Source organism: Scomber scombrus, chromosome 6 (genome assembly GCF_963691925.1).
Source record: "Scomber scombrus chromosome 6, fScoSco1.1, whole genome shotgun sequence".
NCBI lineage: Eukaryota > Metazoa > Chordata > Actinopteri > Scombriformes > Scombridae > Scomber > Scomber scombrus.
The window spans coordinates 19,468,201-19,481,347 of record NC_084975.1 but is presented as its reverse complement, the minus strand read 5'-3'; the positions used below and the strand labels follow the sequence as shown (position 1 = coordinate 19,481,347).

General features: G+C 38.2%; 2 protein-coding genes across 2 annotated transcripts; one reads left to right on the top strand and one right to left on the bottom strand.

The window, feature by feature from the left end:
- Positions 1 to 192: 192 nt before the first annotated feature.
- Positions 193 to 4,907, bottom strand: hacd3 (3-hydroxyacyl-CoA dehydratase 3). The gene is made up of 11 exons (XM_062420578.1): positions 4,703 to 4,907; positions 3,853 to 3,895; positions 3,672 to 3,745; positions 3,409 to 3,573; positions 3,184 to 3,229; positions 2,835 to 2,945; positions 2,590 to 2,717; positions 2,338 to 2,450; positions 1,293 to 1,399; positions 1,079 to 1,210; positions 193 to 984 (listed from the first exon to the last, which is right to left on the bottom strand). The coding sequence occupies exons 1-11, from the start codon at positions 4,778 to 4,780 to the stop codon at positions 908 to 910; spliced, it is 1,074 nt and encodes a 357-aa protein (XP_062276562.1). The 5' UTR covers positions 4,781 to 4,907; the 3' UTR covers positions 193 to 907.
- Positions 4,908 to 5,023: 116 nt separating this feature from the next.
- On the top strand, positions 5,024 to 11,620 carry ppcdc (phosphopantothenoylcysteine decarboxylase). The gene is made up of 5 exons (XM_062420579.1): positions 5,024 to 5,227; positions 7,104 to 7,199; positions 7,620 to 7,748; positions 7,867 to 8,035; positions 10,567 to 11,620. Exons 1-5 carry the CDS (start codon positions 5,084 to 5,086, stop codon positions 10,653 to 10,655), a joined length of 627 nt encoding a protein of 208 aa, XP_062276563.1. The 5' UTR covers positions 5,024 to 5,083; the 3' UTR covers positions 10,656 to 11,620.
- The last annotated feature ends 1,527 nt before the right edge of the window (positions 11,621 to 13,147 follow it).

Below are 13,147 nucleotides of genomic sequence, written 5' to 3'. Positions count from 1 at the left end.
ATGTGGTTTAAAAACTCATCAAAGGGGCAGCTTCACAAACCTACATGTGGAGTCAGACTGATAATTTACACTCCTCTGCAATGCTGCCTAAACATGGCGAAACGTATATATTGAGGTGTTGGAAAATGTTAACATGTACATATTTTTTTACGTGTTTCTTTATAGAATCTTTTTCATAAATTGACCAGGTTTAAAGTTGTTTTTTATTAAGTATCAAATAACTGCTACATATACATCAAACATGGGATATGACTGTTAATGTTGGCATTTCAGGTCAAAATTATGGAAAAAAGCAGTGAGAAAGTGACACAAATGAATTTATTCATAACACTGAGCATAAGGGACAAAACAAATGCTCTGTCCTTCAGCAGTCACTAGTATAATTTTCCCTGAGGCTTGTGGGACGGTTAAGAAATCTGGAATGATCACAAATACAGTATTTGTTCAGAATATTGTCACTTTCTTCATTCGCACATTTGCAACTGACACCAGCAGGGGATTCAGTGCTTGTTGCAATTCATTCACCAGAAAATAAATATTTTTTTTATTACAGCTTAAAACAAGTACACCCAAAACAAAACAAGTCAAGATTGAAAAGGAAAAAGAAAAATCATGTTTTATGGCTTAATATTTCATTTCCAATTAACAAAATGATTATGATGACAGGAAACAGAAATCAGATAAACTGTCAGTGCAGCGATGAAATCTTGCACCATCTGTAGGATGTTCTTGTTTACCATTAAGGAAACTATTTTATTGAGAGCAAATAGGCAGCGGAAAAGAAAACTTAAAAATGAAAATTGTTTGAGTGGAGCATGGTTGATGATGAGGATCATTTCAAAAATGTTTCTCAAGAAATGAGCAGGCAGCAAATGTGTTTGAGGAGTGCTGTTGTTGATGCTGAATCTCAATTTGCTTTCCTCTTCTTCGTGCGGAAACGCCTCTTCCTTTGCTTGTAGAGATGACGAAAGTTGATAAAAAGGCCTGAAGAGGGGTGGGAGAAAAAAAACAAAAATGCAGTCATTCAAACAAGTGCTCAGAGATTTATGACAGATAAATGTTTTATCTGGAGACTTACCCAGAATCATGAGAACAAGATACACGCACAGGACATAAGAGAAGCTGACAGATGTGCCAATGGCTTTCGGCAGACGGATGGTGAAGAGTTTGTTCTCATCAAAGATGGGAATGGATTGTATCACAGCAACAGCTACATGGGATTGAGAAATGAGATGATCTTTAGTATTTGTGTGTCAAATATAAGAATTTAAGAGAAGTAAGCACAAGCTCACCTTCAGCTAAAACACCTAATGGGTACAGTGGTATCCAGATTGTGTATCGCAGCCACGTGAGGGTTTTCCACTCTGTATTAAAACAGCCCAGCATGTAAAATGGATACCTGAAATTGGAGCATTATGTTATTCAACACACACAGACAAATAACAGTGACCTGCTGTGAGGATGACTCTTACTTTAAAAAAAAAAAGTGTTGCGCCAATCAGCTGCTTGCTACACATAATCCTCAAACTAAATGCCCCCTGAGTGTCGGTGCACTACTGGCTCTGCATCTTATGCAACACTGTTGAACATACTGTAACTGTTACACCATTTGTTGCTAAAATTATTTTAATATTTAAGAGATTTCAAGTGAGCCAAATCAAACTAAAAGTACAATATAATACAATTTACAACAGCGGTTTTCAAAGTCTGAGACTGTTGGCTTCTCCTCAGGCAAAGCTTGGCACCTCTTCACCCCCACTTAGTTCACTTGCTTAGTTTCACTCTATTCATGGATGATGATGTGATCATAATTATGTTATTTGATCTTGTAGACACTCAACAATTGAGCCAAGATAGCCTGATATTGCTCTGATATTGCTGTTTGATATACTTCACACTACACCATTCTGTCTCTGGGAAAGTGGGAAAAACAGTAAAATTACTGGACTCTTTACAGAGATCCCTTTTGATAACTTATGTAATAACTAATGTAATATTTCATTCATTTACCAAACTGCTTATCCTCTCTAGAGGGTTGCGTGGGTTAATGTAATATTTTCTCAATTAAACTGTTTGGAGCCTACCTGGGGAGACCAAACTCCCACTTTAAAAACCTCTGATTTATAATATTCTTTATACTTTTAAACCTTAGTGACAACAACATTGAGCTAAACAAAAAAAACACAATTCGGTAGAAGTTTGTCCATTTGGAAAACTGGTGAAAGGTCAAGAACAATTCCCTGTTCACAGGTAATTGTGCTTGAGACTGTGACCATTTGTCTTTACCGTCACCATGACTCTTAATTGTGAACAATGGCATGACAGTGACATGCTTACCTAAATATCTCGATGGCGCTCCACAAATAGAAAACGAAGAACACAACAGGCCTGTTATGCATTTCCTCCAAGCTACCGAAAATGATGAAGAGGATAAAATTCCTTCCTACCACCTAGTAAAAGAACAAATAGAGGCTTTTAATGGTAAATTGGCACCTACACTTAAAATGTATCATCTGCATCTGTGACATTTTATTTTGCAATGAAGTCATCACTGCACATTATTCAAACTGACAAATGAGCATCTCATACCTGTATAAGAGTTGGAAAAACACCTGTGTTGACAACACCAAAAGCAGCATTGAGGACCTCTACTGTTGCCAGGATCTGGCAGAAGAACATCACGTCCGATATAGTGTGAAATGTGTCATAGAGGGAATCTGAAATTAGAGTTTTTAAGTGATGAAAATTGTAGCTTTAATTAGATTGTTGTGAAGTGATTCATCAAGGAAGGCAGGAAGGTAGGTAACTTAAAGCGTTATTACACAGATCCTCACCTTGGCCAAAGATAAAGAGCCGCACAGTCATGTTGACAAAGATCCACGAGAAGCCAAGAAACTGCACCAGGTTATACATAAATAAAAATCCAGTTTTTAGGCTGACAAACTCTGAAACAAAAAGAGGATAATATATTAAGGCAATTGATGCACACATCCTCCATAAAATAAAATAATAAAATAAAAATGACACGTCTATTTGTAGTGGATGAGCCTTAGACTGTAGAGAAGTAGGTATATACAATAAAGTCATTAGTTTCAATTTGTAGATTATAAATATTTAGATTTGCAATTCACAATGAAACCACTCACTAAAAGATGTTTTCATTTTGTCTAAATTTGTACTCACGATCCTCTGTATGCCTTGAAGCCTTCAGTCTGTTCCTTTTCTCCTCCTTTTCAAAGTAAAAAGAACGAAAACATGTATACAAGTGTTCTGCCCATTAGGTATCAATACAACAATTTTAATTCTGATATTTCAGTGAGTGTGAAATTGACATTTTACAATCTTATTTTCTATGAGTATGTAATATGATACAGGAGTTGCATTGTCCTACAGTAGCTTTAATCTCACCTTTTCTCGGATTTCCATCTCTGCGTCCGACTCGTCCAGCCAGCGATCAAAGTCAGGTGCCAGGAAGTTTGGCTTGCGCTCCTGTTTGGTCAGTCTTTCCCACCAGCCACGCTGTTCTTTCCGCACTGTAATATTCACCTGTCGTTGTGTGGACTTGTGGCTCACCTGGGCACATAGAATCATTTGATCGGCATAATCAGCTGAACTTGAAGGCATAAATAAGGAAGAAACAGTAAATGTCAAGAATTTTAATGGATTTGTACCTCTGGCTTTACTGGTAAAACAAACTCCAGGCTGAACTCATACTCATTTTGTCCTTTAGCACCATGACCCTGGGCTGCATGCAAAACACAGTACAAAGTGTCACAAAGTTATTGACTTTTTAAAATATTAGTTTCATAGCTTAATAAGCATTAGCACATGTACCACAGATATGTATCCCACCTCTAAACTGAAGGACGTTTTCATGTACACAGACGTCAATATTCTGCAAACAGAAAAAGAGAAGCAGATGATGATCTTATTTCCTCCTACATGGTGCTAATTCAAGCATCGTGTTGCATCGTGTTACATCCTGTGTACTGTACTGTATGTGTACTGTTGAGCAGAGGCGAAAATGCAAAGTTTTACAAACACCCTGCAACCTAATTGCATATATGCAATTAGGTTCGGGTACAATCCAACAACAATGGTGCAATTTCATTACCAACCCAAGTAATCTTCTTGTCTGAAGGAACTCTCAGGGAAAAGAGCCATTTTACACCATCTACACCCTGAATCAGGATCACTGTAAAGCCTACTATGCAATAAACTCCCCAGGCTGGAGTTTGGGGAAAGGTGACATCTTTGTATGAACCAGCCTGACTAACCTCATCTGTGGGGCGAGGTGACCTGGACCGAGTTGCACTGAGGGGTATTTTTGTGTATTAATAACTAGTGTGCCTGACTCTTCACACATTCACTTTTAACCATGACACTCCTCATTACTTCAGCGCATATCTGAGCGGGTATTGAGGGTTCAAACCTGATAGATAATGGCAAGCTCCAGTGGAGGGCTTTGATAAGATCAACTATCACCTCACATGATCTCTCCATTTTAGCATCAAATATGCAAATCGGGCCCCAAACCAACAAAAACCTTCTGTTTTCATTTGCATGACTTAACATGCAGCCTTAGAGGCGCCAAATAGTGATATAGTCGGTCAGATAATGCTACCCTGCAAGTATTTCCCAATGAAAAGTGAGTGGGGTCTGTTTGTGTTATCTGAGAGGATACTGTCCCGTGCTAACTTACCTGAGCGTCTGTCAGCTCGATTCGCAGGTAAATGTCTTCATGGCGTTGAGCCCAGTAAACGAGCGGTGTCAGTGTCATTGTTGCTTTCTTTCCTTTCTTTTTTGTTGTTGTTTTTGTACAGCTTTGTTTTAACCAAATATTGCGTTGGGAAGACAATGACTGAAGCCTCTATACAGCATGCTAGCTGATCTGGAAAGCTTCAACTACCCAGAATATTCTGCGAACGTGCGCGCTCCACAGCTGTCAGCGTAGTCGGCATGGCAACGTGCGCGTTCAGGAGATACTGATTGGCTGTTGGTGACTATTGACGGAAGTGGAAGCCGCTGGCTCAACAGGAGCACGGCCGTGAGTTCGTTGTAGTCTTCTCGGTGAGGAGCTGCCATGCAGACAGACGAGCTTGTTCCTTGTGCAAAAAGTGATTTGTTGAGATCTTGCGGCACTTTTCGTGTTCTTGTTGGTGTGACGGGAAGTGTGGCAGCCTTGAAGCTGCCTCTTTTGGTCACACAGCTTCTTCAGCTCCCCGGGGTGAGCTGCTTTCACCTATTTATTTAGTTTTATTCAGAGCGTGCACTCAACTAAAGTTATTATTGTCTATTTATGTTACATATAGTCCAGGTACATTCCCATGCAGCTGGTCACGTTATTACTGCACAACATCTGCTCATGTTTACCACAAGATGGAGATGTTGCAGCTCTTGGGCAGCAATAAACACCACAGCAACAACTACACAGCAGTTAAACCTGATTAATGTCCTTTTATTAACATTTCTACAAGCCTACTACTATTACTACTACGGTAGTGTGATTTTACTATCCAATATAGATGTTTTATTTAGGGTTAAAGTACAGTCTTTATACAGACCAGATCAGATTGTACAAAAACTGCATGCAAGTGTGAAAACTTTGTAATAGGTTGTAAATGGTAGTAGTGGTAGTTGTAAATTAAAGAGAAGTGAAAATGTTAGTGAAAGTGCAGACCCAGTGTGACTCAAAAAATCTGGATTGTTGCTGGAAATGTTATCAGACACATAACATGAGGACAGTGTTCCGACTGTTGTTGTACTAACAGGAAGAGACAGCTGTGTCTAATTTGCATCATGATGCAAATACTTTCTTTTATACAAATAAAGTCTGAATTGTGTTTGTAATGATTAACACCTTACCCTGCATCCATCTGACTAAATGATATGTTCCACTTGAGGTGACATTATGCATAAATATTAAAACTGGATGTATAATGAAATCCTAAGATACTCTGCAGCTACATTTAGATGAAGACAATGGTCCAAGAAGCAGGGCAATATAATGTCATTGTTGTGTCCACAAAATACCTGTTGTTATGTTGTGATCAGCAATGGCACAGGCAGTTATAATGTCAGATAGACCATTTACAATTTTGAGACCTTCTGTAGGAACTGTTCTTATTTAAATTGATCAAATATTATTATTTTTGTGAGGGGAGAAATCTGGGATATAGCAAACATCATCCATAGTTCTAATTAGTTTGGTGGCCAAAAAAGACTGAGAGAGAGAGGGGCAGTTTTTCTTACTGCTGTCTGACAGTGAAGAAACTCTGGTAATTAGTGTGGTGGAAATCTGAAAAAATGAAGAGATGACACAATGGCCAAGTTGTATTTGTGGCTTTTTAATAAGTATTTTGCAAAGGATCAGTGTACAGTCATGAGAGAGTGAAGTTGTAGAATGATACATTTTATATGGGAAAGAAACAAAGGACGCAGAGTCAGGATGTGCGTATATGTACTGGGTGCTATCAGAAGCTGTCCACCTGTTGGGGAAGAGAAGTGTAACTTATTACTACTCCTGTTAAGGAGGAACAGCTCTGCTTGTTCAAGGACAAGTAACTAATTAGTCCCTATCAGACAACATCGGATGAGAAGCAAACATGGGAGGATAGATTTTTCATTCCAGGCTATATATGGCTAGGTTATACAAAGTTCAAAATGTAGTTTTTTTTTAATACATTAGTCACTGTAAAGTAATCATATATGTTATATTAATGTATCCAAGTGTGACAATACAGTGGTCATGGATTTGGTGATAAAGGTGTTTCTAGAAAAAACACTATTGGATACAGGTCACACTGTCACTGCCCAAACCAATAAAGAACTGTGTTACAGACAGTTATATAGGATCCAAGACCATTTCTCAGTCAAGACTGCGTGTCTAATGTTATCATGTAAAATGAAGAAATTCTGCACATCTAAGCACACAATTTTGTGAGAGTTGCTACAGTATGCACAACAGTAAAACAGATAAAATGAACTCAAAGATAAAAAGGGTCAAACCAGTACGAGTGTGAGAAAGTTAAGACTCTTGTAACAAAGCTTGGCATTTCTAGATGCCTCTTCTCAGTTTTTTGTTGTTTTACTTTATGCTTTAGGTGGATGTAAGAGTGGTTACAACGGAGCATGCCAAGCACTTCTATAATCCTGAAGAGGTTTCAGTAAAAATCTACAGTGACACGGATGAGTGGGAGGTAACAATGAGATTGTCAAATGTCCTTATAAGCTTTCCAAAGCAGAGTTTCTCAAACTTGTGGCCACCGATATGCTGATGTGGGATGTTTCTATAAATTATATTTTGTTTTGTATATTTTAATAAATAGTTAAATGAAGAATATCAAAATGTGTATACAACCCTTTTGAATCTCCCTTCATGTTCTTTTGAAAAAAGAATACAAAATAATCCTTTATTTAAAAATTTAAAAGTACTGCATGTGTTGTCAAGTGTTGTCACTTCACATCTTTCCAACTGCTGAGGTCATGAGAATTTTGAAACATAAAAACATGGACAGGGGCCGAAAAGATTGAGAAACTCTGGTCTAAAGTGTCATGCATTCCAGGAAGGAAGTGAGTGTCTTACTGGTTGAATGCCTAATGGCATGTTTCTGTTCTAGATGTGGACTCAGAGATCTGACCCTGTGCTGCACATTGAGCTGAGGCGCTGGGCAGACCTACTTGTCATTGCCCCCTTAGATGCAAACACTCTTGGAAAGATTTCTAACGGCATTTGTGACAATCTGCTGGTGAGAATAAAAGTGCATTTACTGATTATTTGCAAAATGTTACAGCACACTCATCAATGATTTCTTACATAAATTATGTGAAATTAATTCCAAGTTAATTAGTGTTTGTCATTGGCAGACATGTGTGGTTAGAGCCTGGGATATGAGTCGCCCTCTCCTCTTCTGTCCTGCAATGAATACAGCTATGTGGCAACATCCCATTACAGCCCAGCAGGTATCCAAGCTGAAAGAGTTTGGATATGTTGAAATCCCCTGCATTGCTAAGAAACTTGTGTGTGGAGATGAAGGTGCGTATTCACTGATATCTGTAAATTGCCTCTAAGTCAGCTTTACTGCAGTTTTCCTATGTCTTATCTTGTTGATTTCACTAAGAAAGTGCAATTAATTTATTAATATGAACATGTAAAAAGAATTTGCACAATGCAACACAGGGTTTAATCTACTTGTATAAGATTTCAATAAAAAACAGAATGATGCAGGGTCAGATATTGTAAGTGAAGATTATTTTTTGCCGGACTTTCTAGCAGTGTTACAATCTTTTAAATGTATATTTTACCACACCCTTAATATTATTGAGTGCTTAATCATGCAGGTCAATTAAAAACATTCTTACCTGAAATGACACAGAGGTCATTACACAGAGGTTATAACTTTAGTTGGAATGCAGAAAACCATAAGTGTTAAAGTCGAAGGTATGAGGAGATGGTGAAGACAAAGGCCCCAAAGACCAATGCACGCCTCAGACTCGATAAGAGGAAAATAGCTCAGGGAAACCACAAAGTGTTAAAAAAAAAGACATGAACTACCCAACCACAGAGATTGGGGAAACAAAAGAGCAAATTCAAGGCTTACTCTCCATTCTATAATAAAAAATAGCACTTCCTGAGTAGATGGTGTGAACTTCAGAGCAAACTTCACCACTGCTCAAAAACAAAACATGAGGAGACAGTAACAGCCGGCAGTATGGGAGGTCACATTGCCTGCTCAGTACACTCTGAGAAAGTCTTAGAAACCATAACTATGTTTTTTTATCTTCAAATAATCTTTGACATAGTAGGCCACTTACAATAGACATACGTCTTCTTAGCTGTCTTCATAGGACCTTATGCTTAGAGAGACCAGAATAGTGGCAACGTCTTGGTGAAAGGGGTATAAGTCTCCCTGCATCATGAAAACTAGATAGTAGATATTGTACTTAAGACTGTGGGCCCCACAGACAGCGGTGGCCCAAAGGTTAGAGAACCGGACATGTGACTGAAATACATCTGGGTGGGGAAAATGCATGTTACTCAATACTGCCACTGATATGCCTTCAACCCCAACTTCTCCATTGAAGCAGCTGTGTAGCCAGTAGCTCAGACTGTGGTTTTTTTGGGCAGCTCCCATTTGTAAATGTGTGTGTAAATGTGTGTGACTGTGCACTGTGTCAGGGTGTTCCTGTAAACTGGATCTCAGTGAATCTTCCCTGAAAATATAAAAGTTAAGAAAAAGATGATTGGCCTTCTGATTCCTTCTGTCAAATTAGAACTACAGTGGACACTAGAAAACCCACCACTGAGAACAATTAGACAAGGTTTTCTGTGACAGTGCGTGCAGCCACTGTTTTCATATTTCATCTGCAGTTAGGTCCAGTATATTTCTGGTCATAGATGCACAGATACTACTGTCCTTAACTTACTTCCGTTCTCAATAATGATGACCAGTGCCAGCCAGGATAGGATTGTTTCATCAGGCACTTAAAGTACTAACAAGGGTTAAACAACTCAGTCAAGTAATTACTAATATGCAAAGGATTTACAGCAGGAGACAAATTGCTGTCAAGAATCTTGCTCTCGGGTGAATGTTACTCTGCAAGTGGTTTTTCAAGGATATAAGAAGCCCAGGTAAATACTAAAGATGGGTGACAAATTTAAGGAAAAACCAGTACCGTTTTTGAATGCTTGACTCCTCCAATGAGAGGATCTGGTGACTGTTCTGCTGAGGGGAGCATTTTGCTGGCATGGTTTGTGTTCACTTGTCCCCTTTAGAGGCAAGGGTCACTGCAAATCAATACACATTTGTTCTGAGTGATCACCTTTATCCTATGATGACACATTTCTATCATGGAGGGTTCACTGAATGGTTTGATGAGTATGTAAATGATGTGAATCATATACTATGGCCTTTGCAGTCACTAGATCTCAACCCAGTTAAACACCTATGAGAGATTTTGGACCAACGTGTTAGTCAACCCTAGTTAGTCACCATCATCAAAACACCAAATGATGGAATCCATTTCGAATGAATGGTGTTCATCCCTCCATTAGAGTTCAGAGACTGTAGAATCAATGCCAAAGCGCACTGAAGCTATTTTGGTGGCACGTGGTGACCCAACGCCTTACTAAGACATTTAATGTGGGTTTTGCCCATCTTTATCTTCAGTGGCTGTAAAATGCAACACTTTCTTCAGTAGCTTTACTGTCACAGCCACTGCCTCATAAATGATCTGTTCTATACATTTACTATAAACAGTTGTAGCAGGAAATTTTAGGTTTGCACTAACATCTTAACAAGATTAGTGTCAGCACGAGCTGTGATAGAGGTGTTTCCCCCAGAAGTGCTGGTGGGTGCTAGAACAAAATACTTTGATTTAAATAAGAAAACCCTGTGAATGTATAAAAATGTGTGCAACACAGTGTATTTGTGTACAGAGGATGTGCACGAGGAGTCTTGTGTTAAGTGTGTTTGAATTGTATTAGTATTATTGCCTCTAGGCCACCGACTGATAATTTATTAGGGTGTGTGTTTGTGTAACCAGCAATCCCTTTCTCTTTTGCAGGTAAAGGAGCCATGGCAGAGGTAGCAACTATCATCGGTTTTGTTGAACAGTATGTTCAGAAACCAAATGAGTCATCTGAGAAAACATGAACATCACATCACCTGGCACCATAGACCAATAAAAAAATAAAAGAATGTTATGACTTTGTATGCATTGCCTTGAAAACACCCATGGTAAACTGACATAGGTATTCTCTCTCATCCTATCTGATAGAAGATCTTGGGATTACATGGGTGTGTACCAACAGCTATTCACTGACATTTCCCAGACTTTTCCTGTTATTGTTGTTGTACCTGTTACGGCAAGGCACCACACATCTATATTGCTCTTACTATTATTCCTGGCATATTCCTAAACTTCAGAATAACTAAAAACACCTGTGTCGGGGTACGACACCTTAATTTTTAGATGTTGACAGCAGCTATTAGAGATAGAAAATGAAACAGTTTGGTGCTGGTTTTCTATTCGTCAAACATTTATCATGAAAACACGTTGACATGATTGTTGGCTTGTTGAAGACAGAATTTCCATCAACTGATTCTGTTGTTTAAGTTCCTCCCCTTTTATGCAATGATTGTATCAATCCCAAAATAACACTGATACTGGTGATTGAATGTTTCTGTTGTTTACAAAGGAGAATTTCATTAGTGACATGTCATTGAGCTAAAGGAGCTTAAAAATGCAGTTCATGCAATAACAGTTTTCTACGTAGACTTATCGTTTTCAAATTGTTTTCTAAACAGCTATCCTCCACACTGAAGTGCATTAATGTCATCCAACATTGGAAATGCTTACTGAGTATATCTTCCTCCTCTTTTGTTAGTAGAGAAATGGTGTATTACTGCCAACATTTTGGAGAGAATTAATATGGCTGTGCAAACTATATGGTTGTGGTCATATGAATAACAGTATGTAATATATTGTATATTCTTCTTTTTTCAAATTACAGCACAAGTATAAAATAGTAACTGGATTGAGGTATAAAATATTCCACCCAGAATTTAATACATACTGTCACCATCAAAGGTTAAAGGTGAAATAAATCTGGATTAATAACACTGTTTTCAATTGGTTTAATTTTTCCTGAATTTGTCTCTGATGAGTAAAATGCCTCACTATTAGGAGTGCTGTATTGTTTGTTACTACAAGATAAGGTTTCATCAGCAACAACTGACTCAATTTGGGGAAATTCACTCATTCTGTAACCGTAAAAGCTAAGAAAAAAAACAAACACTCATTGTGCTTAAAGCAGCTTAGGTGTACTCCTTTGCAGTGAAAAGACATTGAATGCAAGTGCTTATTAAGCCGCCCATCTTTAGTGTGAACAACATTCTTGTTTGAGTCCATAGAAGCTGTCAGGGGGCCTATGGGGTTAATTATGTGAGAGAAAGCAGCGGAAACTCTTTTCCCACAGGAAATTTTGACAGACTGGCTTTACTGCAGAGACATATAACATGTACCTGTCAGCTGAGGTATGGATGTCTCAGACTCAGTGACCGTTAGGTGCCTTATTTCAGTAAACAATTCTTGTTTTTTGTGCATAAAAAGATCATGTAATATATTTTTTGATTTTTAAATATGTAAAAATGACTTAAATGTTTCAAAAGAGATTGCAAACAGATATAAATGTATTTCACCAAGTGTTTTTTTACCATGACTCCAAGTACCAAAGGTCAGAAGTGATGAAATCCATGGTTCACATTAATGTTAGACATGTTTATCTTTGTGGAAACCCTCCATCTCCTAACAAAGTTGAAAGGTGCTAGTCTGGACTGTGTCTTCTATGCTGTCAAGAGAGACAAACGAGAGAATGTCCAACCAAACCAGGCACAGATTTGTTTATGTTAGTGAGTAGAAGCAGACAGTAACAACTGTCTTACTTATACTAAACTGAAAGGAACTGAACATTGTAGGTGGCAATCTTGGTGGCATGTCTCCTCTGCAGTGTTATTACTGTATGTCAGACATGTAGTGCTCCACAGCACTTTAGGCTACCTGCCTCATAAGAGGTTAACAGTTGAAGGTTGACAATAATATACTAATAATATAAGTCTTTCAAGCTTTGCAGACACAGACACATCTAAACAGCACTGTTGATGGAAAGTTTAGAATTGAAATTATTCTTTATTACAGTTACAAAGTTTATTGTTTTACAGCACTCACACAAATAGGTCAACCTGATGGCATGTATCACTGGTGAATGATTAATTTTATTTCCTGTTCAGTAAACTGTAAACATCCTAATTTCAAAACATAGATTTTTCTCTTCCTTGTACTTAATCAAAAGCCACAGAGAAAGATCCCAATTTTTATAATTAATATGTAGACACAGGTTGCCTTATTTTATTCTCCCTGTTCGATCCAGGTAGTCATATTTTATCTTGACTTATCTTGCTGCTCCTATTTGAAAGGGCGGGAGGACATTTGGTTTGCAAATAGCTAGGGGCATTTTTACTGTTGAGCTGTCGAGGTTGCGGCACATGGAGTCGTGTGAATGGCTCTCTAAACCTAAAGCATCCTTTCCTGAGCTATAACTTGTCCTGCTGCTATTGGCTGCCGTGTGATTCTGTTAATGAGGCCA

What these genes read in the sequence shown, in the direction of transcription:
- hacd3 (XM_062420578.1), bottom strand. Translation starts at nt 4,780, where the DNA reads ATGACACTGACACCGCTCGTTTACTGGGCTCAACGCCATGAAGACATT. An exon ending in TTTTTCCAACTCTTATACAG is followed by an intron (nt 2,451 to 2,589) that starts GTATGAGATGCT and finishes TTCTTTTACTAG; the next exon opens with GTGGTAGGAAGGAATTTTAT. An exon ending in ATTAGGTGTTTTAGCTGAAG is followed by an intron (nt 1,211 to 1,292) that starts GTGAGCTTGTGC and finishes AATCCCATGTAG; the next exon opens with CTGTTGCTGTGATACAATCC.
- ppcdc (XM_062420579.1), top strand. Translation starts at nt 5,084, where the DNA reads ATGCAGACAGACGAGCTTGTTCCTTGTGCAAAAAGTGATTTGTTGAGA. An exon ending in GTGACACGGATGAGTGGGAG is followed by an intron (nt 7,200 to 7,619) that starts GTAACAATGAGA and finishes TTTCTGTTCTAG; the next exon opens with ATGTGGACTCAGAGATCTGA. An exon ending in ACTTGTGTGTGGAGATGAAG is followed by an intron (nt 8,036 to 10,566) that starts GTGCGTATTCAC and finishes TCTCTTTTGCAG; the next exon opens with GTAAAGGAGCCATGGCAGAG.